General features: G+C 43.7%; 1 protein-coding gene across 1 annotated transcript in view; it reads left to right on the top strand.

Annotated features, from left to right (window-relative positions):
* Positions 1-12,053, top strand: part of plxnb2b (plexin b2b) — a 35,547-nt gene extending 23,494 nt beyond the window's left edge. The window contains 16 exon segments of the mRNA XM_048256180.1: positions 2,887-3,023; positions 3,328-3,428; positions 3,744-3,973; positions 4,225-4,406; positions 6,013-6,079; positions 6,455-6,601; positions 6,948-7,104; positions 7,771-7,871; positions 8,225-8,309; positions 8,534-8,685; positions 8,960-9,120; positions 10,806-10,953; positions 11,155-11,219; positions 11,404-11,479; positions 11,666-11,740; positions 11,943-12,053. Of these exon segments, the coding sequence (XP_048112137.1) occupies positions 2,887-3,023; positions 3,328-3,428; positions 3,744-3,973; positions 4,225-4,406; positions 6,013-6,079; positions 6,455-6,601; positions 6,948-7,104; positions 7,771-7,871; positions 8,225-8,309; positions 8,534-8,685; positions 8,960-9,120; positions 10,806-10,953; positions 11,155-11,219; positions 11,404-11,479; positions 11,666-11,740; positions 11,943-12,047 (1,989 nt within the window). The 3' untranslated portion in view covers positions 12,048-12,053.
* The last annotated feature ends 12,184 nt before the right edge of the window (positions 12,054-24,237 follow it).

Below are 24,237 nucleotides of genomic sequence, written 5' to 3' on the forward strand. Positions count from 1 at the left end.
TTTTCATAACGCATATAACGCTTATTCCACTAACTACAGCCACATAACGCACATAACGCTCTATTCCCACTAACTACAGCCACATAACGCACATAACGCTCTATTCCACTAACTACAGCCACATAACGCACATAACGCTCTATTCCTCCACTAACTACAGCCACATAACGCACATAACACATATTCCACTAACTACAGCCATAAGCATATAACGCATATAACCACTAACTATTCCACATAACTACAGCGCACATAACGCACATAACGCTCTATTCCTCCACTAACTACAGCCACATAACGCACATAACGCACATAACGCTCTATTCCACTAACTACAGCCACATAACGCACATAACGCACATAACGCTCTATTCCTCCACTAACTACAGCCACATAACGCACATAACGCTCTATTCCACTAACTACAGCCACATAACGCACATAACGCATACATAACGATATAACGCATTCAACGCACTACTACAGCCACATAACGCATAGCCATCCCACGCTTATTCCACTAAACTACAACCACATAACGCACATAACGCTCTATTCCACTAACTACAGCCACATAACGCAGCCCCACGCTCTATTCCACTAACTACAGCCACATAACGCACATAACACTCTATTCCACTAACTACAGCCACATAACGCTTATCACTTCCACTAATTACAGCTACATAACGCATTATAACGCTCTATTCCTCCACTAACTACAGCCACATAACGCACATAACGCTCTATTCCACTAACTACAGCCACACCGCGCATATAACGTTTCTATTCCACGTTTACATTCCACATAACGCACAGCTACATAACGCATATAACGCAGCCCCACGCTCTATTCCACTAACTACAGCCACATAACGCACATAACGCTCTATTCCACTAACTACAGCCACATAACGCACATAACGCTCTATTCCACTAACTACAGCCACATAACGCAGCCCCACGCTCTATTCCACTAACTACAGCCACATAACGCACATAACGCTCTATTCCTCCACTAACTACAGCCACATAACGCACATAACGCTCTATTCCACTAACTACACATAACGCATTGCAACACTAATTCTAATTAACACATAACGCATACATAATGCTTCTATTCCACTAACCAGCCACATAACGCTACATAACAATTTCTATTCCACTAACTACAGCCACATAACTATTCTATTCCACTAACTACAGCCACATAACGCAGCTCCCACGCTTATTCCACTAATCTTACAGCCACATAACGCAGCCCCACGCTCTATTCCACTAACTACAGCCACATAACGCACATAACACTCTATTCCACTAACTACAGCCACATAACGCTCTATTCCTCCACTAACTACAGCCACATAACGCACATAACGCTCTATTCCACTAACTACAGCCACATAACGCCAGCCTATTCCACTAACTACAGCTTCATAACGCATTACACTATTCCACTACAGCCACATAACGCAGCCCCACGCTACATAACGCAGCCCTATTCCACTAACTACAATAACGCAGCACACTCTATTAACGCAGCCACATAACGCATTAACTATTCCACTAACTACAGCCACATAACGCACATAACGCTCTATTCCACTAACTACAGCCACATAACGCAGCCCCACGCTCTATTCCACTAACTACAGCCACATAACTAACTACAGCCACCACGCGCATTATTCCCACTAACTACAGCCACATAACGCAGCCCCCCCACGCTTATTCCACTAACTACAGCTACATAACGCAGCAACCATTCTATTCCACTAACTACAGTCAATATAACGCATATAACACTTTCTATTCCACTAACTACAGCCACATAACGCACATAACGCTCTATTCCACTAACTACAGTTACATAACGCATTTTCACACGCTTATTCCACTAACTGGCAGCCACATAATCTATTACATAACGCTTATCTACTAACTACAGCTACATATAACGCAGCCACACGCTTATTCCACTAACTACAGCTACATAACGCATATAACGCTTATTCCACTAATTACAGCTACATAACGACATATTCCACTAACTTTTATTATTCCACACTAACTACAGCTACATAACGCATATAACGCTTTTATTCCACTAACTACAGCCACATAACGCACATAACGCTCTATTCCTCCACTAACTACAGCCATAACATAACGCATTCCACTAACTACAGCCACATAACGCACATAACGCACATAACGCACATAACGCACATAACCAACGCTCATAACGCACATAACGCTCTATTCCTCCACTAACTACAGCCACATAACGCACATAACGCTCTATTCCTCCACTAACTACAGCCACATAACGCACATAACGCTCTATTCCACTAACTACAGCCACATAACGCTCTATTCCTCCACTAACTACAGCCACATAACGCACATAACGCTCTATTCCACTAACTACAGCCACATAACGCACATAACGCTCTATTCCACTAACTACAGCCACATAACGCACATAACGCTCTATTCCACTAACTACAGCCACATAACGCACATAACGCACATAACGCACATAACGCTCTATTCCACTAACTACAGCCACATAACGCACATAACGCTCTATTCCACTAACTACAGCCACATAACGCACATAACGCTCTATTCCACTAACTACAGCCACATAACGCTCTATTCCACTAACTACAGCCACATAACGCAGCCACACGCTCTATTCCACTAACTACAGCCACATAATGCAGCACCACGCTCTAGTTCTCCACTAACTCTATGCCATTTTGCTGCTTGAAAAAATGAATTCAAAGAAGCCGTGCCCTCCGGCGTTGGTCGGTTGCCGTGTAATTGGCGATTGCTTTTTAAAACCGGTTGTGTTGGCTCTGTTCTTTCCTCCCTCAGATCAAGTTTGGAAACAGGGAGTGGGTGGTTGGCCATGTGGTGTACGAGAGTAAATATGAAGTCCCACTGGCCATCATCATCCCCGCTGTGATCATTCCCATGCTGCTGATCATTGCCACGTCAGCTTACTGCTACCGGTAAAGAAAACGTGTTTTGAAGTGGTTTACTGATGAGCTACGAGATGTTTACACAGGGGGTAGACATTGACCAATTGCCTGAAGAGGAACAAAATGCTCAAGAACACTAAAAATAAATAAACTGTTTCCAAAACTGTTTCACAAGATATCCAGTATCCTTTGTGTGTGTGTGTGTGTGTCTTGTGTGCTAGGCGTGCATGCATCAAGAACACAAAAAGTAAATAAACTGTGTCCATAACTGTTTCACAAGCTATCCAGTAACCTTGCCGTGTGTGTGTGTGTCCGCCTGCTTGCACGTCAAAAGGAGGAAGAGTCAGCAAGCTGAGCGGGAGTACGAGAAGGTCAGACACCAGCTGGAGAATCTCGAGGAGAGTGTGCGAGACCGCTGCAAGAAGGAATTCACAGGTCAGCGCCCAAACATCCGCCTCCATTTAGTCAGGCTGTAAGACATGGTGGTCAAACTCCCCTGGTCTGTCCTTTCTTTCCCTACAAACTATCCATCTATGTTCCTGTAGCCTCACTGGTGCCTACAGTACAAGCGCTACTTCCTATCAAACCCCCCCTATAGTTGAGATGAGGGGGCACACAAGGTCTACTGAGAGGAAAAATGTTTAACTGAAATGCATAAACACCGTAACTATTTGAACTATTTTGTAAGTAGCTTGGGAGAAGACACATGCAAATGTAAATGTCTCCCATGTTCTGGTCTCTTCCGCACAGATCTGATGATTGAAATGGAGGACCACACCAACGAGGTCGGCGAGGGCCGCATCCCCTTCCTGGACTACAAGACCTATACGGACCGGGTCTTCTTCCTGCCCTCCAAGGATGGAGCCAATGACGTCATGATCACGGGCAAGCTGGACATCCCAGAGGCCCGGAAGGCCGTCGTGGCCCAGGCCTTAAACCAGTTCTCCAACCTGCTCAACAGCAAGACCTTCCTCATCAATGTAGGTCCACAGCGGCTGCTTCAAATGATATGGGCTTTATCATAAATAACCAAATAAACCATTTTCTCTTTTTGGCAGCCCATGCTTTCAACCATGTCATTTATTGGTCATGTTTGCAGTTCATACATGAATTCCAATTGAAGTATGAATGTTGCCACTTCATTTGCACCCTTTAGACATTTATCTGATCCAGATTGATCTGAACCTCTCGATACTGTGTGTGTTTGTGTGTTTGTTTGTTCGTCATCCAGTTCATCCGCACCCTTGAGTCGCGGCCGGACTTCAACGCCCGGGCCAAGGTGTACTTCGCCTCTCTGCTGACGGTGGCCCTGCACGGCAAGCTGGAGTACTACACGGACATCATGCGCACGCTCCTGCTCGGCCTCATGGAGAGCTACGTGGACAGCAAGAACCCCAAACTCATGCTGCGCAGGTAGACCCCCCCCCCTCTCCTCACCTCGCCTCGCCCCCTTCAACAGGCAACAGATGCTCTGCCATCTGAGAGGCTGTGCCACTGCCCCAGACAAAGGACAGACAGACAGATAGACAGACAGAATTTGTTCTGAACTGAATCCAGAATCTGTTACGTCCCTCCACTACCTTTGGTGGTGCTGTTTCCTTCATAGACCTCTGAAGTTCACCTACAAAAAAGAACCAAAACGGCCATCTTTGCCCATATAAGGAGATCCGTTTGTTATTGAAGCTAACTACCTATGGCAAGTTGCATTGCAAGTTAGCTCTGGGGTAGCAAAAATCTAAGTGTGCCACCTTCACGCACCGGAGATCACAGTATCCACTCAAAGGCAGAGGACAAAAGTGTGTTCAGGAAAACGTCTGCATTTCAGACTTTTTCATCCCAGTGAGAGTTTAACAGGTGCGATAATTCAAAATCCCCCATGTTATTTTCCCATAGGAAAAATCGCCAGATACTGGATGTCAAAGATGGCACACTGTTAAAATGAATGTATTGTCCCTATCTTGACACAGATATGTGTTAAAAAACAACGCAAGTAGTGTTGTTTTCAATGCAAGTTGGGTTATTTCAACACATATTGTGTAACAAATAAAAAAAAAGAAACAACACAAACTGTGTTGTCCCTATCTGGACACAGAGATGTGTTAAAAAACAACGCAAGTTGTGTTGTTTTCAACACATCCGTTTTAAGAGTACAGCTTTTTTGTAGGCTAACTTCAGAGGTCTATTGTTGCTGTTGCTGTCTCCTTAATTGTGTACAGGTGTGGCCTGTTAGGAGTGAGCAAAGCCACCCCTTTAAATATCCGTGCAGTTGATGGAGACTTGTGTTCCACACCTATTGTTGGTCTTCCTGTGTTGAGCCTATTCTGTTATAGTTAAACTCCCTTTTTCTGTTTTTTTTTGTAATTTACCCCATTGTTCATAACAAACCAGTAAACACAGCAGACCATAATTATCTAACAAACATATTCATCAGTCAGTGTCAGCATCGGAGGTGATGTAATATTGGTGGTGGCATTTGCATACGCAGCATTTGATATTCATCATGGTGATGATGGCAATATTATAATAATAATAATAATAATAATAATATTTGCCTTAGTTTTGGGATTACAATGAGTAATTGCATTGAGTACTAACATCAATCAGCAGATAGACTGTAGGATTAATTCTTAATTTCTTACTGACATTAATTTGTGGAGCTATTATATGATGAAGACTGAGTTCACCATACAGTGCCTCTGATTTGGTAAACATAATGATAGTGCCATTATTTGTCTGTTGCCTTGATTAGCAAATAACTGACAATTAGATGCGGCAATTTGTAGTGCTATGTACATCCAGAGAAAAGAAAGCACTCAGAGCAGTATTTGCACTCAAATGATTTTGATTATAATTGTGCGTGAAACCGCGACTCTTCCTGGACTCCTACTGTTCGCTCTCTGTGAGCACGAGCAGTGGGCACGCCTGACTGATATTTCACGCTGATTTACGGATGGTCGAGATGGGAAACGCACGCACAAAAGCGCTAACCTACTCGCTGCTTCTCTTCTCACCCCTTTAGGTCAGAGACGGTGGTGGAGCGGATGCTTTGCAACTGGATGTCCATCTGTCTTTACCAGTTCCTCAAGGTAAACGCGCTCACGTGGTCGCCGTGACAACCGGCCGCTTGTGAAGAGCTATGGGCCCGGCCTCCGCTGTGGCCGATTGGCGGTGTATTTTTATATAGGAAATTGCCAGCAAACTGTTTTGACGTCCCAAACAATGACTCAATTTGTCTCCGGCCAGTGGGAGCCATTTTGAATGTAGTCATAGTCACAGTCACAGGTTTAATAGCCAAACACTGCCTGACGCACCATAAAATGATGTCCACTCCCTTCAGAAGATTTATAAACGCTTCAGACAAAGGCTGAGAGGAATATACATACACACACCATAAAACATGAACTATAATTGAGTTGATTCTGGTTTCTAAGAGCACTGCTGTGCCTTTCTGTCTCTCATAGGACACTGCGGGCGAGCCCCTGTACAAGCTGTTCAGAGGCTTAAAGCATCAGATCGAGAAGGGCCCGGTGGACGCGATGGTCAAGAAGGCCAAGTACACACTGAACGACACAGGCCTCCTGGGAGATGATGTGGAGTACTCCGTGCTGGTAAGGGGGTGGTTTAGGCTCAATGGTTACCATAGTTACCAAACACCTGACACCTCCACAGACGGCCCTTCATTTGCAGAGCTGATTGTTGTTGTCTCTGTTTATGGTGGCTGATTTGCACATAATTTTTCTTTTTTATCAAATGTGAACTTTTTTGTCACCGTGTCGCAGTGGCATTACAATTTTTTGTCATTACATTTTGCAAAGAGAAATCGGAAAGAGAGCTTAATAATTGCAAGTCACTAATGCCCAGAGTGTTGCTTCACACGATGTTCCAGCAGATTTCACATTATTCACATCACGCCTTCTCATGAGTTAACGCTCTCTGTTCTGTTCTGTACCTCAGACTCTGCAGGTGTTGGTCCACGGGGAGGGTCCGGACATCACACCAGTGAAGGTGCTCAACTGCGACACCATCTCCCAGGTGAAGGAGAAGGTCATCGAGCAGGTGTACAGGAACACACCCTACTCACACAGGCCCAAGGTGGACAGCGTCACTCTAGGTGAGCCCACCATGTACTGCAGATAGATAACGTGTGCTTTAGGGTTCTGGTCTTATTACTTGACTTGACTCATAAGAATTGAGTTTCATATGCACAATAAAAGTACTTCTTGTCCAACGCTGCATGGAACAGACTGAATTGGAGGCCATTTCTCTACATTTAATCATGAATTGGAGGCCATTTTTCTACATTTAATCATGGCTGATTATACAGGACGGCTGGTAGCCTGTAAAGTGGCTGTATGTCCAGGCAGAACGCTGCGTTCAGGGTGCTAATCAGATTCCTACATGTGGGTGTGCAGCTGAAAGGTTGCTAAAGCGCTAGTGCGCTAGCATTGTGCGCTAGGCTGGAAATGAGAGTTGAGAGTGAGGCATGGGCATTCCAAACGGAGGGCAATCCAGTGTACTGGTTGCCAGATTGGGCACCAAATTGAGCGTATGTTTCTAATGGACAGCATCTTCAAGGCAATTGAACAGCATATTGGATCGCAGCACTGACACGCATGGTGGCCAATGTCAGAAGGTGCTTTAGGCGGTTCAGACCCCACATACATACACATACACATACACATATACACACACACACACACACACACACACACCTATTGTATGAATATCATGTTGTTGCGGGAGACAGAGAGTCTGACCTCTGTGATCTGTGGTGCAGAGTGGCGCCCCGGCTCGACCGGACAGATTCTTTCTGACCTGGACGTGACCTCGGTGAAAGAAGGCAGATGGAGACGAATGAACACTCTGGCCCACTACAACGTGAGTACTGCCCAGTCTGGAAGAACAAGTCCGCTCCAAGGGAGGGAGTTTACAAAGTGAATCTTTTGTTATAGTCTGGTGAAAAGTGGTGAAATGTCCGTCTTCTCTTGGAATGTCATGCCACAATCAGCCTTCAGCACAGTTTAGCCACCTGATTTTTATCGACACTCAGATCAACATCTAATTAAGAGTTAATCAACTGCTCATTAAAACCCAGGCTGATGGGTGGAGGCAATTCATCAATGCTCAGACTTAATGAAAAACAGACCTTAGGGGGTTTTGCTGTTCTTTTCCTAATGTGTGTGTGTGTGTGTGTGTGTGTGTGTGTGTGTGTGTGTGTGCGTGCGTGACAGGTCCGAGACAATGCAACACTGGTGTTGTCCAGAGTTCTGCACACTCAGCAGTCCTTTGACCAGAATCAGGACAACCATGAGGAGAGTAAGTGATCGCTGCAGCCACATTCCCTTGCTACAATCGGCTCAAAAGCTTAAGAATAGAATGGCTTAAGATAAGAACGACCAACTCCTAAAACTGTGTGTGTTTGTGTACACAGTTGGCACACAACAGATATAATGTAAAATGAGAGTCATTAGAATGGGGAAACGGAGCTAGACCAAGGTCTGTGAATTCACTCAGAAACGTTGTTTTGTTTGTTTTCCCAGGAAATGCTTTGCTGGACGAAGACAAGGTGTTCCATCTCGTTCGGCCCATGGATGAGCTGGACGAAATCAAGTCCAAGAGGGGGAGCATTAAGGACAAGTCCATGACCAAAGCCATTACGGAGATCTATCTGACCCGTCTGCTCTCGGTCAAGGTGAGCCACCTGCGCTTCTGACCATCAAAAATGAGTCCCTTGCAGTTGCCGCCCACTTTACTGGAACATTTCTTATTAGTAGTCATCAGGCATCAGTGCTGTTTCTGCTAATCAGTGGCTCTATCCTGCACTAGCTGCACTGCTAGCTCTCCCATGGGGCGTGGTAGTGTATTAGTTCACTGAATCCCAGCTTTTGTTGGCAGAGATTTTTTGTTCATATATTTTCCTTTGCTTGGATCAGTCAAATAAAAACAAATGCGTGTGGGTGTTCCAGGGCACGCTGCAGCAGTTTGTTGACAACTTCTTCCGGAGCGTTCTCTGCTCGGGGGCAGTGGTCCCGCCGGCGGTCAAGTACTTCTTCGACTTCCTGGACGAGCAGGCGCTGAAGCACGACAACGTGGACGAAGAAACTATTCACATCTGGAAAACCAATAGGTGCGCATCTCTTTCTTTTCTCTTTCTCTCTCTCTCTCTCTTTCTTTCTCTCTCTCTCTCACTCACTCACACTCTCTCCCTCTTTCTCTCTCTCTCACTCCTCCACACTCTCTCCCTCTTTCTCTCTCTCACTCACTCACTCACTCACACTCTCTCCCTCTTTCTCTCTCTCTCTCACTCCGCCTCCGCACTCTCTCCCTCTTCTCTCTCTCCACTCACTCTCTCTCCTCTTTCTCTCTCTCTCACTCACTCCTCAGTCTCTCCTTCTCTTCTCTCCTCATCTCTCTCCCTCTTTCTCTCTCCTCTCCTCCCTTTCTCCTCCTCTCTCCCTCTTTCTCTCTCTCTCTCTCTCCCTCCTTTTCTCTCTCTTTCTTTCTCTCTCTCACTCCTTTCCTCCACTCCCTCTCTCTCTCTTTTCCTTACCCTCTTTCTCTCCTCCGCGAATCTCTCTCCCTCTTTTCTCTCTCTCTCCTCTCCCTTTTCCCTCTCTCTCTAAACTCACTCACACTCTCCCTCTTTCTCTCACTCACTCTCTCCCTCTCTCTCTAAACTCACTCACACTCTCTCCATCTTTTCTCTCTCTCTCTCTCTCTCTCTCTCTCCCTCTTTCACTCTATTTATTCCTTTCTTTGCTTCCCTCTTTCCTCACTACCTCTGCCTGCCATCAGAGCCAACCAACCAGCCAAATGCTGCCAGAGCACATTCCCGACTCGTGAGAAAAAAATAAAACAAAATCATTTCTGCTCTTTTGTATTCCTAATGACTGCGGCTCGGGGCCTCTGGGCGCATAAATTAGCACAGAGTCGATGTTTGTTTATTTGAGTTAACACGTCGCCTATGGATGCCAGTGATTGACGTGTGGATCAGGGACTTGTGAATGGGGTGATGAGCAATACAATTACACCGTCGACTTGGTCGGACGTGTTTTTCTTTCCTCAAAGCAGCAGGGACCTTTCTATTAAGTATGAAGGCATGAAGCAGCCAGACTATCAAACAAACATGCTAATTATGTCCCCTGCTAATTTGATTAAAACCATTATTTTCCATTGTACATCTCTGAGACTGCTTGGCCCCTCAGAGAGTCCAACCAATCCAATGTGAGTCCCAGAGTTCCTCATCTCAATTAGGGCACCCAAAAAATCTGATGAGTGAAATGGATAAATAAATGAAAAAGCCAAGTAATCTCTCTTTTTTTCTGAGTTTGAAATGTTTTCGGCATGAAATGAAATGAACCACACGCTGGTCCCCTGAGTGTGTGTGCTTCGACTGACTAACAAGGCTTGATATATTTTTTGTGTGTGTTGAAATGTAAACACCGGGGTGTCTTGAATAAGTTACTGTGTCAAATGTGATGAATAAATGATACATGTGCCCTTCTTAAGGAATCTTTGACAATTTTACCCCAAGAATTTGTATTATTCTTGTTCAAATATTAAGCTGAGTTGTTGTGTGGTGTAAACAAGTGTGAATGCTCTCTTGTGCGCTGAAGTTTCTTTATGTGCTGCAACGCTAGTCTCAGTGATGCCTGTCTGGCAGCAATGCTAACGTTAGCGCCAGAAAGGGAGAGACTGACGTTCTGCTTATCCACACAGCAATGCTAACGTTAGCGCCAGAAAGGGAGAGACTGACGTTCTGCTTATCCACAGCAATGCTAACGTTAGCACTGACGTTCTGCTTATCCACAGCTTGCCCTTGAGGTTCTGGGTGAACATCCTAAAGAACCCGCACTTCATCTTCGACGTCCACACGACTGAGGTGATGGACGCTTCGCTCTCGGTCATCGCCCAGACCTTCATGGACGCGTGCACCAAAACTGAGCACAAACTCAGCAGGGTGAGGGTCTGCAGACCCACCACACCATGGGCCCCCATGGGCCCCCCTCACACCTCACACCATGGGCCCCCCCTCAGAGCAGGAGAGCCTGCAGGGACACCTCACACCAATGAGGACAGCTGGATAGCATGTCAGCATTCAGCTATTAAGGATAGCATTCCATTATCTTTACTATGTACATATTATATTTCCCCTTTTTAGGACTCTCCCAGCAACAAGTTACTCTATGCAAAGGAAATCTCTACCTACAAGAAGATGGTGGACGAGTGAGTGGTATTTGCATTGACACAGACCAGGGTTTGGATAATCAGATAAAAGCATGTGGATACTGATCATGTATGATGGATCTTTATCTTATCTCTCTCTCCTCTCTCTCTCTCTCTCTCTTCCATCTCTTTTCTTCTCTCTTCCCTCTCTCTTCCCCTCTTTTTTAATGGGTTTCCCTTATAGCTACTACAAAGGCATCCGGCAGATGGTCTCAGTCAGCGATCAGGACATGAACACTCATTTGGCTGAAATATCGAGGGTAAGAGTACCGGAGCTCACTGACTCCATTTAAATCTTAATAGCTCTCCTGGGGCAGCTGGCTCAGCCCCGGGCACCCAAGGTCAAGACAACGGATATGCGGGCGGAAACATCAATAGAGGACAGGGAGCCGCGTCCCTGATCACTGTGAGTGACGTGTTCTCTCTCTCCTCTCTGTGTTCTCCAGACCCACACGGAGCAGCTCAACACCCAGGTGGCCCTGCACCAGCTCTACCAGTACGCCAGCAAGTACTACGATGGGGTGAGTGGAACCTTGTAGAACCCATGTGTAGAACCTAGCTGCTTCAGTGGCCAGACTGGATTTCACCGCCTTAAGCTGCCAAGGGAGTTTTTTTTTTTTTTTTTTTTTTTTTGCCCTCATGTGTTACCTCTGTTCTTTGTCTCTTTCTCACTCACTTCTCCCCCTCCCTCTCTCTCTCTCTCTTGCTCCCTCTCTCCCTCAGATCATCATGTCCTTAGACGAGGACCCAGCCGCGCAGAGTAAACAGCTCACCCTGCGGCTGCAGCAGATAGCCGCTGCGCTGGAGAACAAAGTGACTGATCTCTAGCCGCTGGGAGGGGTGTGTGACAGAGAGGGGATGAGACCGAGAGGGGATGGGGGGGGGGGGGTGTGTGTGACCGAGAGGGGGGTTGGGTTTGTTGCTGTGGTACTGAGTTCCCAGTGCCTTTTAGGGCTGAGGTGACGTGGGGAGGGGGGGCTGGAGGGCTATTTTACAGGCCTGGGGGATGAGTGGACACAAGAGGCACAGCAGGTTTAATCCGATTCTGGTGAGAGCGTCCAAAATCATCATCCAGCCGCGAGACGGAGAATGCGCGAGACACAGGGTTCTATTTACAGAACCCCCCCCACCCCTGTCTGTGCCAAGCTCGTGGTGGGCGAGCTCTCCAGAATTACCAATGACTGGACCGGTGTGGTCGTAGACTATTCCACCATATCATACACGGCAGAGTCCATGTTGAAAGCCGCCCCAGTTCCCCTTCTATATAGAGAGCAATGGGAAGCAGGCCGGTCAAATACACTGGACAGAACACTGGCCTCTTGAGATAATCAGATGTTACATTTCTTCTTGTGTAGAGAAAAAAAAAAAAAAGTTTTAAGAATTGTATTATATATTTTTTTTAATTGTGCAGTCTTTATGCGGAAAGCTTTATAAGGAGATATTAACTTTTTAAATAGACAGCATTGTGTTGACTGTTTCTAAGGTGTGTGTGTGTAGTGTGTGTGTGTGTGTGTGTGCGTGTACGTGTGAATGAGAACATGTGCACGTGGCGCCCACGAAGAACACCGGATGCCTCGTCCAACCCGGAGGCCGGACGTCTTGTCTCGCCCCGTGAGAAATCCAATTGTGCCCTGGCTGGACATGGTCTGTCTCTGTGGTCCAGTGTGTGTGTTTGAGAGTGTGGGTCCAGTGTGTGTGTGTGTGTGTGTTTGAGAGTGTGGTCCAGTGTGTGTGTGAGAGTGTGGGTCCACAGTAGGGTCATGACTGGGGGTATTGGCTAACAATAACTGGACAGGCTGGTACTGACACGCTGGCATTGGTGGTTTTGTTGATTTGTAATTGAATTTTTTCTATCGATCTCCTTGCCCTGTGCCACCAGTCTGTTTGTAGGCCCCAAACGCCAACGCCCCTTTGGGCATGATGAGTGTGTTTTGAAATCCGAGTTTGCAGGGAAACACTGGAAAACCAATACCAAGATCAATAGCACATTTATTTCCTCACATGTTCACAGTGTAGTGTTCACAAGGACCAACTTAAAGATTTTTTTGTTGCGTTTCAAGAGAGGTGTTTATTGATATTGGCGATGTCACTTTGATACTTTTATATTTTCCAGATTTGTTTTATTATTATTTTACGGGGATGGATGGGTCTGAATTACATTACTTTTGTTTTAGACACAAAATATTATTTTATTAATAGGCTGATTCAAGTTATAACATCATTTTATAGACTGTAAAGATCACAGCATTTGATTTAATTCTCTGATGAAAGCAGCTTGATCATCTCCAAGTCCTGTATAAATAGATCATTATTCTGCCAGACCCAAGAATGCTATGTGATCATTTGACTGAATTAAAATTCATTAGGGCAGTGATCATGTGTTATATTTGTACTGGAGGAGGTAAATAACAATAATTTGCCTCACTTCTAATCATCGGATCTTTGACATTTGTCGGATTTATTTGATGTTGACTTTTTCGCACGGTTGCGTTTCTCCTGTCATTTCAGAAATTAATTTTGTCTTGCTTTGACGTGATGCAGCATGGGGGAGGATAAGTGACCTGAAGGGGAAATGCCATTGTCCTTGAGGGGGGATCCATTCAATTCAATTGTACTAAACTTCTTAACAAAACAACTATTTTTAAATCACTGCACAACTAATTTGGCTCGAAGCCTAAACTCTCCAAACTCATGCCTAAAATATCAGCTCCAGTGCACAAACTCTGTTCTGCTTTAAGCAAATCACTCCATTAGAAGCAACACCAGTGCTTCTACTCGCTCGATTCCTCAACAGTAGGCTACCCATCCTGTGCACACATCTGCTTGAAGGTCCCAAGCCCCCACTTGGCTTTTTCTTGCAGCACTCGTGTTAATAACCACACATGATTTCTCTGATATGGAAAAGCCAGAACCCACACGCTTATAGGCCCCTCAGTCAGTATTCTTTTTTCTCGTCCAAAAATTCCTGTCACGTACACTGACAATACTTATCTGAAAGCGCCACATCGCGAGCATGGACTTGCCAGCGCGTGGTGGCAGATGGTTCGAATGTAGCCTCCCGATGGCTCTGATGCCTCCCATTCTGTGGAGTGAGGATTCACTCAGCCTGAGCGGCATGGCCTGGCGGCTCTTGGCACTGCCCACTCACACTCACTCTGCATAATGGAAGCAGCGGGGGACGCTTTTGATCTTAATTGCATGCAGGCTGCTGACTCCATGCTTTTAACACTGCTGATTTTCTTTTTTCCCCCTTTCTCTCTCTCTCTCTCTCCCTCTCTAGTTCTCTCCCCCATTCTGCCCCCTACGCAAAGCTTCTTTAAGCCTTTTTTTTACGATATGTGCCTTATTCAGAATATTCTACTTATTGCTATTATTGTTATCAATAACATGAGTGCTGATGGCAGGTACGTTGATAGGAGCTCTGTGGCGTCGTTGAGACGTGGTGTTGTGTGGTATTACGTGGTAGATGTGTGCTGCTGCCATATTGTGCCAATTGGAGACGCACGTCTTGAGTGGTGACGATGTTGGCTGTTTTTTGACAAACAAAATGTGCATTTTATTGGGGGGATGTGTGTCTGTGGTGTGTGCTTTTTTAGGAGGTGGATGGCTAACAGGAGCCCAAAACAAACTTAAAACCGAAGTTGTTGGGGACATAAGAATGTCTCTCACAATTTCTGCCATTCCTCAATTTAGTCTTGATGCAAAAAGAGTATTCTAAGTAGAGTATTGAATAGCGCAGATTGTTCAAATGGTGTTTTCTCCCCTGTGTTTTCGACGCTAGTTCACTATGTGTATGAAAACAACTGTATCTACACTCGACAATGACCTTTCTTACTGCTGTGCAGTTATTATTTTTAAAATCTACATGTTCTATAATATATGCCTTTGTTCAAAAGAAGTATCTTGTTGACACTGTACTGTACACTCTGTTTGTGCAATCCTATGCATTAATTTGGAGAAAAGCAATTTGTTGTGCTGTTGTCGAGATTTGATTCCCTTGTGTGTAAATGTGTAGTGCTTTAGAGACCTGAGAGGGGAAGCGTGGAGTGCAGGATGTTGGAGACCACCTGTCACTCTTCCATCAGAGGCATCTCAGAAGAACCCTCCCCTCACAGGCTGGTCTGGTCCTACTGAGTTGTTCACTTCTCAGATGTGTGTGGTCAAAAAGATCAAGGCAGTTCCATGCATTATTAATAAAGAGAAACTTTCATTTACAGCTTGGTAGTCGTGTTTCACTTTATTTGGCTTATTGCATATTGCTGTACTGTAAGTGTTCTGCCAGGTTATGAAACAGTCACAAAATGATTCCTATGTAATTGACTAGACTTATTATATTTATCAAAAAGTGTCATAAACCACACGCACACACACCTTTAACATCAGCAGTCCAGTGGTCAGAGGCTTTGGAAGTGTAGAAATGTAACAAAGCTGACAGAATCCCCTTCAGAAGAAAATTATCCAGAATTTGCCTTAAGCTGCTGGTCCAACCACAACAGGATGGAAAAATGGTCACTGAGTCATCTTTAAAGATGTATCGTCACACCGGTGACAGGAATGTTGGACAAGGAACGTTTAGAACCTTGAATTGTTGCGGAATGGAATCTTTTGTTAGAACGTTCAAAAACTCACTCAGTTTAAGGGTTAAACATCATCATTGCCCACTAGCATTTCTATTCTACTCTTATGGTGCAGGTCGCTGCCTCAACCAAAGTCTGCTTCAGCTCAGACAACCCATGTGACATTATGCTGTGAAGTTTTATGGTCTAATTTAAAATGAATTTTGCCCTGAGTGACTACAAGCTGTGCAGGCCCCGAGGCAGATCGCAGGCCCAAAGCAACATGTTCTCTCTTCTGTGCCGCACTGCTGGGATGGAGCTTTGGTGGATTGTGTGTAGTGTTTTTCTGGAACCTCTGCCAGAAAGTTCAACTTTCGTTGTGTCCACAGAGCTTAGTCCAAACACAGCAATGGAGCCTCCTCCCTATTCAACTGGACAGGGACACAGGGATGGCAGAGCAGGCATCTTGTTGCCCGAGGACCTGGACAGCACAGCATCACTGGGGGGACAATTAATTTTACACAAGAATGTTGTGGCAGGCTGATGCACAGGGGTAAACAGAGACATGCACAGATGGGGGGGGCTCATACAATAGGCCTACTCTTACAATAGGCCTACCAGGATCCTGTAATACCTACAATGGGCCTGCTCATATGCAATAGGCCTACTGCTACATACAATAGGCCTACTCATATACCCACAATAGGCCTACCTCATACAATAGGCCTAATAGGCCTTACAATAATGGGCCTACTTTTACCTACTCATATACCTACCTCTTACAATAGGCCTAGGCCTACTCCTACTCATATAATAGGCCTACTCATTATTGGCTTACAATACAATAGGCCTACTCATATACCTACTCATACAATAGGACTACTCGTATACCTACTCCTACAATAGGCCTACTCATATACCTACTTATACAATAGGCCTACTCTTACTACTCCATACAATAGGCCTACTCTTACAATAGGCCTACTCATACAATAGGACTACTCATATACCTACTCGTACAATAGGCCTACTCATATACCTACTCATACAATAGGCCTACTCTTACAATAGGCCTACTCATATAATAGGCCTACTCGTACAATAGGCCTACTCATGCTCCTTATTGCACCAACCCAGGGGGAATGCTGTAGCAGGAGAGCTGTTATTTTTTTCCAAATGGAATGATTTTGGATTTTCCTGACCAGCGGCTTTTTCACCATCAGCCTTGAATGTTTAACGATGTTCCACAATGGAAAAAGAAAGTTGAATTGTTTTTTTCCTGGGGCTTTGTCTTTTACTCTGACCATATTTTATTATTAATTCATGCAAACCCAGATTGTTTTGTGGGTTTATAAACTTCTTTCTAACAACTGTTTGTTTGAGCAGAAGTCTTTCCCAACTGTAATGATCACTTTCAAAACTATGTAGAACATGAGAGCACATCAACGCATTATTTTTGTTCCCCTCATGAAAAGCCGAGTGCTGTGTAAAGAAATATTATTAGAATCACCAAAAAATGCAAAATAGAGAAAAATAAATAAGATGAAAGAAAAAATTGCCTCTCGTCTCTCTCCATAACAAACCTCTGAGCAGGGGAGGAGATATCAAAGAGATGCCTTACTCCCATGGAGGCAAAGTTATGAGCATACTGTGGGATTCAACACAAGATACGCAGCCAGGAAAAATGACTCCAAGGACTGTGCAATGCAGAATAATAAAGCTTCATTATCGCCATATGCGATTCCCATATCCCCATTGCTTCCCCCAAGATCGAGCTTCTCCTGCTGGAGTTTGAAGGGAGTGCGTGCAGAAGTCTCATCGGTGCATATATGCGTGAGCTGGTACGCCTATTGATAACTCACAAGCCCTGCTTATAACACTCACCTGAGCTATTTTTACAGACTAATCATTTCCTCCTTTTTCAATATGGATTGAGTGCTGGACCAGATGCTGCCAAGATAATAACTTCTCAGCAGATGCTGGGTAAATAACGAAATGTGAGTTTTGTGTGCGGCAGCAGGGAATACACAGAACATCTAGTGAGGTCACTCCGTAATAGTGGGCTTTGTGGTTGATGTCCATGGACTGGATGCTGCAATAACACAGAGCCTTTAACAGCTTGCTCATCCATTCAAATGTGTTGTATCTTAGCAACACCGATATTTTTAGGAGCTGCAGATAGAGGTATTGTTCCCACAATGTTAGACATGTTATGTATCTGAAAGGCAAGGAGTAGTAATTTGGACTTGGTGTTCAAGCTTCATCTTTGAACTAAGTGCAGGTCAAGTGTAGCACAGTGTACCAAATACTTATTTCAGGCTACCTCAGCCATTCCAGCAGAAACTCAACATCATGTCATGGACTCATGAGGCTAGTCAAACAGCAAATCATTTCATTATGACCGCCGCTAGCGAAGCTATGATTGTCAAAGTTCCCCCCCCCCCCGTCATCTACTTCCTGAATTTTTGGTCAACGATACCTGGGACACCGAAATACTGATGCACATGAAATTTGGTGGGTATGTAGCCCCACTAGACTTTTACGGAAAGATTTAGTTTCGTCCCCGGGGGCCACTCCCCCCCCCGTGCTGGGCCCCCAGACCCAAAAAAAAAAAAAAAAACAGTTTTTCCTAAATAACTACCTGAACCGTGGCACTGAGGATGAAGAATCTTTTATGGTATGTTGGTCTCAAGGGCCCACATCAACCTGGCCCATCAGGTTGATGAGGTAATCACTCATTTGTGATTTGCACCCCCACCCCGGTAAAAAAGAAAATGCAATATTATTCTGCTTTAATCGCCCCTATATTCAGTTAAGATGTTCAGAACTGCACCAAATTTTATGTGTATGATTGACCTGGCATTCTCTGGGGGTATGCCAAGATTCGTAGAATTTCATCCATGGGGGGCTAAAAAATTAGGTTATGTGTACATTTAGTGACTGTACACTCATTGGCCTGTAGATGTCGGTGCACACATATACACATGCACACACACACAGGCACCCACATACTATCGGTATTAGAACGGCCGATACATAATTACAAATTCAGTAGGATTAAAAGAAAGCCAAATATTCATCATCATCATCATGGCTGCATTTCCAGTATTGGCGATAAGTAGTCGTTTGTCCACTAGATGGCGCATCATTGCAGTGAGACGTAATTTTGTTGGAAGTTAAAAGTGGGTTGGAAAAACAATGGACGCTTCCTACAAGGACTGTAATTTACCGCAGCGGACATCTAATAAGGATAGGATGATGTTCACATGAAATGTAATTCACATTTCTTCTTGAAGCCGAAATAAATCTGAGGATGTTTATCGGACATGCTTGGTTTTTACTGCAGGTACGTTAATCTTATAATATCAATAAGGACCTAGGTACAATAATGTTACCGTTAGCATTGGTTGAGTGATGGAGGCAAATTTGATTGATTGCATTTGTAGAAAACTATAAATGCGGTTATACCAAACAAATTGATAGCACTGTAATTGTATCTTTCGACTGCATGTGCTACAAAAATCATTCTGTAATGGAAGATTTACCAACGTTACGGTCTGATACAGTTTTGCCCTTTCATTTGAGATGCTTGTTTATTTTGTTTTAAGTGCGTGCATGTGTGAGGGGGAATCGATGTGCTTTGATTCCAGCTTGGTAGTTGTAGTCTGTGAAATTAAAAAGCACATGTGTGTGAAGTATCCAAAGAATGACACCTTCATTTCTTAATGGCTGCTTTAGCAACACACCTTAAAGGGGTGGTTCAGGATTTTGGACATAGGACCTCATTTCCAAGTAAGCAAACGTATTTATCAGTGGAGACCGTTTTCAACACGTTTCATCCAGTCGTTCTAATTGAAATACAGTTTTGAGCTTGGTCTGGTGAAAGCCAGACTAGCTGGACCTCAGTTACACAATGCAAGGGAACATGAATCAGCCTATATTTGCACGAACAATAACGGACAACAGCTCTTCAACTTTGGCCCGTTAAAATGTGTATGAACAGTCTAGCGACGCATTTCATCAAGGCCCATTTGGACATGTCAGTTATTTGCACCACTGGTTAGATGTAAAACAGCATTTCGTTTCAGACTACTGTTACTTAATTTGTGCATTAACAATAACGTTTCAGACTACTGTTACTTAATTTGTGCATTGACAATAAAGTATCAACTAAAGATGACTAAAATCTTATGTAGAAGAAGAAACATTCACAAAAAATCCATCCATCCAAAAATGACCTTTGTCAAAACGGCATGGAACTGACAGAGATATGTTTGTTTATAAATAAATAAATAAAAATATAACATTATGCTGATACCTTTTGCTTTTCCCAAATACAATGTAACCTACAGGTGTGACCTTTCATCAATCCAGTTGCAATGGATTAACTGTGATGAACTGCCCTACTTGTGATTGTTTAGAGATTTTAAAGGTTTTAAAACAATGTAAATCTTCTTTGGCTATTCTACAATCTATTCACCTTTTCAGCACCAGTAGGCTACTTTCTGTGCAGCCGCACACACACACTCAGGCATGCCAAACAAGCATACACAAAAGTTTCAAGAGTGGGGGATGGAGTAAAATATGGAGACAAATTGAAGTGTGATTTATTTTCGTGGAACGGATGTACAGGACTGAGCGGCGGTCATATTTTGTACCGCTATGTGGTACATCTAGTTAGTTAAAGAGGTCACACACAACACTTTACCCATGTTGGTCAGTATTTAATTTCTATGTATTTAATTTAATGACACTTGGTTATTATCTTTCAAGCCAAGCTACGCTGGGATTTCCTATCCTAGCCACTGAACACACTGAACCTAGATATCCTAGACACTGAACACACTGAACCTAGATATCCTAGCCACTGAACACACTGAACCTAGATATCCTAGCCACTGAACACACTGAACCTAGATATCCTAGCCACTGAACACACTGAACACACTGAACCTAGATATCCTAGCCACTGAACACACTGAACCTAGATATCCTAGCCACTGAACACACTGAACCTAGATATCCTAGCCACTGAACACACTGAACCTAGATATCCTAGCCACTGAACACACTGAACACCTACATATCCTAGACACTGAACACACTGAACACACTGAACCTAGATATCCTAGACACTGAACACACTGAACCTAGATATCCTGGACACTGAACACACTGAACCTAGATATCCTAGCCACTGAACACTGAACCTAGATATCCTACCACTGAACCACTGAACCTAGATATCCTAGACACTGAACACACTGAACCTAGATATCCTAGCCACTGAACACACTGAACCTAGATATCCTAGCCACTGAACACACTGAACCTAGATATCCTAGCCACTGAACACACTGAACACACTGAACCTAGATATCCTAGCCACTGAACACACTGAACACACTGAACACACTGAACCTGCTCAGTGCGCTGTGTATGCTGCACATCTCTGTACAGTCAGACCCCAGGTGACTCATATGCGTTTTCACACATGTTTGGGTCTCCTCTCCACAAGTCTCTCACCTCTAACAAGCTGGCTTTTGATACCTGCCAAAAGCAAATGAGGATATGATCGATCCACAGCTCTCAGCCTAAAGATAAACTTGCACTGGTACACATTATGGAAGAGTGCAATCTCTAAAAATACAGTTAGGTGAAAAGACAGTTGTTCTAATAAATGAAACATCAGCTGACCACAAACAGATGTGAGGTTTGGCATGTGCATGTTCAAAGGCTGTTTGTGTCCCCCCTGACATGATGAAATGTGTTTGAAGTTGAAGTTTTTTTCTGGTTGTGTGCATAATGCGAAGGAATAGTGAAGTAGCTGAACTAGTTTCTGATGACTTCATGTCCTGTTTTGGTATTTTTAACATTATGCTCAACTTTTTTTTTTTCTTGACATGCAGCTCTGCATCATTATCAAAGCCCCAGGATTGGTGTCATACAAATTTATTTTGCTGCCATGCTTTATCCTGCATGGCTTCAGTTTAAATTTACAAGCTAAGCATGTCCTCCAAATATCTATAAAATGACACCATTAGACCACCGACTAAGACTCCCTGATTTTATGTGCTTGTTTTCACACAAGTTTAATGGCATCATATTTTGAGATACAATATGTCAAATTGGATGACTGGCATGTGTTTCACCTGCACATTTTGGCTATATGTGTATGTAAGAAGGTTTGATTTTGTTAATACAGCAATGTCCTGGGATGAAATTTGAAATTTTGATCATTGGAGATGATCCAACGTGTCCAACGTGTCCAATTGAATCCAGTGGCCCATACTTACAAATGATAGGGGCCCAATCTTACAAATGATATAGGGGGCCATACTTACACATGATATAGGGGCCCATACTTTCCCCATGATAGGAAATCTTACATGATAGGGGCCCATACTTACAAATGATATAGGGCCCATACTTACACATGATAGGGGCCCAATCTTACAAATGATATAGGGGGCCATACTTACACATGATATAGGGGCCCATACTTACCCATGATAGGAGCCCAATCTTACACATGATAGGGGCCCATACTTACAAATGATATAGGGGCCCATACTTACCCATGATAGGAGCCCAATCTTACACATGATAGGGGCCCATACTTACAAATGATATAGGGGGCCATACTTACACATGATAGGGGGTTGAGATTCTTCCCAGTAAAGACGTCACAATAAAAATGTACTTAAAACTTCTCCTACATTTTATACTTAAATGTAAAGGATTTGCATAATCTATAAAGTAGATAGATAGATAGATACTTTATTGATCCCCAAGGGGAAATTCAAGGTCTCAGTACCATACAGATATCACACACAACATACAGGTGCTGGTCATATAATTAGAAGATCATGAAAAAGTTGATTTATGTCAGTAATTCCATTCAAAAAGTGAAACTTGTATATTATATTCATTCATTACACACAGACTGATATATTTCAAATGTTTTTTTCTTTTAATTTTGATGATTTTAACTGACAACTAATGAAAATCCCAAATTCAGTATCTCAGAAAATTAGAATATTACTTAAGACCAATACAAAAAGTTGTTTTAGAAATGTTGGCCAACTGAAAAGTATGAACATGAAAAGTATGAGCATGTACAGCACTCAATACTTAGTTGGGGTTCCTTTTGCCTGAATTACTGCAGCAATGCGGTGTGGCATGGAGTCGATCAGTCTGTGGCACTGCTCAGGTGTTATGAAAGCCCAGGTTGCTCTGATAGTGGCCTTCAGCTCTACTGCATTGTTGGGTCTGGCGTATCGCATCTTCCTCTTCACCATACCTCATAGATTTTCTATGGGGTTAAGGTCAGGCGAGTTTGCTGGCCAATTAAGAACAGGGATACCATGGTCCTTAAACCAGGTAGCTTTGGCACCGTGTGTAGGTGGCAAGTCCTGTTGTAAAATGAAATCTACATCTCCATAAAGTTGGTCAGCAGCGGGAAGCTCTAAAACTTCCTGGTAGACGGCTGCGTTGACCTTGGACTTCAGAAAACAGTGGACCAACACCAGCAGATGACATGGCACCCCAAACCATCACTGACTGTAGAAACTTTACACTGGACTTCAAGCAACATAGATTCTGTGCCTCTCCTCTCTTCCTCCAGACTCTGGGACCTTAATTTCCAAAGGAAATGCAAAATTGTCAGAGAACATAACTTTGGACCACTCAGCAGCAGTCCAGTCCTTTTTGTCTTTAGCCCAGGCGAGACGCTTCTGACGCTGTATCTTGTTCAAGAGTGGCTTGACACAAGGAATGCGACAGCTGAAACCCATACGTCTGTGCGTGGTGGTTCTTGAAGCACTGACTCCAGCTGCAGTCCTCTTTGTGAATCTCTTCCACATTTTTGAATGGGTTTTGTTTCACAATCCTCTGGGTGCAGTTATTGCTTGCACACTTTTTTCTACCACATCTTTTCCTTCCCTGTGCCTCTCTATTAATGTGCTTGGACACAGAGCTCTGTAAACAGCCAGCCTCTTTAGCAATGACCTTTTGTGTCTTGCCCTCCTTGTGCAAGGTGTCAATGGTTGTCTTTTGGACAACTGTAAGTCAGCAGTCTTCCCCATGATTGTGTAGCCTAGAGAACTAGACTGAGACCATTTAAAGGCCTTTGCATGTGTTTTGAGTTAATTAGCTGATTAGAGTGTGGCACCAGGTGTCTTCAATATTGAACCTTTTCACAATATTCTAATTTTCTGAGATACTGAATTTGGGGTGTTCATTAGTTGTCAGTTATAATCATCAAAATGAAAAGAAATAAACACTTGAAATATATCAGTCTGTGTGGAATGAATGTAATCATTATACAAGTTTCACTTTTTGAATGAAATTACTGGAATAAATCAACTTTTTGATGATTTTCTATAATTATATGACCAGCACCTGTAGTATAAGCAGCAGGCTTAAGCTAAAAACCAAAGTTTGGGCTTCAGGGGCACTGC

This window comes from Alosa alosa, chromosome 11 (assembly GCF_017589495.1).
Source record: "Alosa alosa isolate M-15738 ecotype Scorff River chromosome 11, AALO_Geno_1.1, whole genome shotgun sequence".
Classification (NCBI taxonomy): Eukaryota; Metazoa; Chordata; class Actinopteri; order Clupeiformes; family Clupeidae; genus Alosa; species Alosa alosa.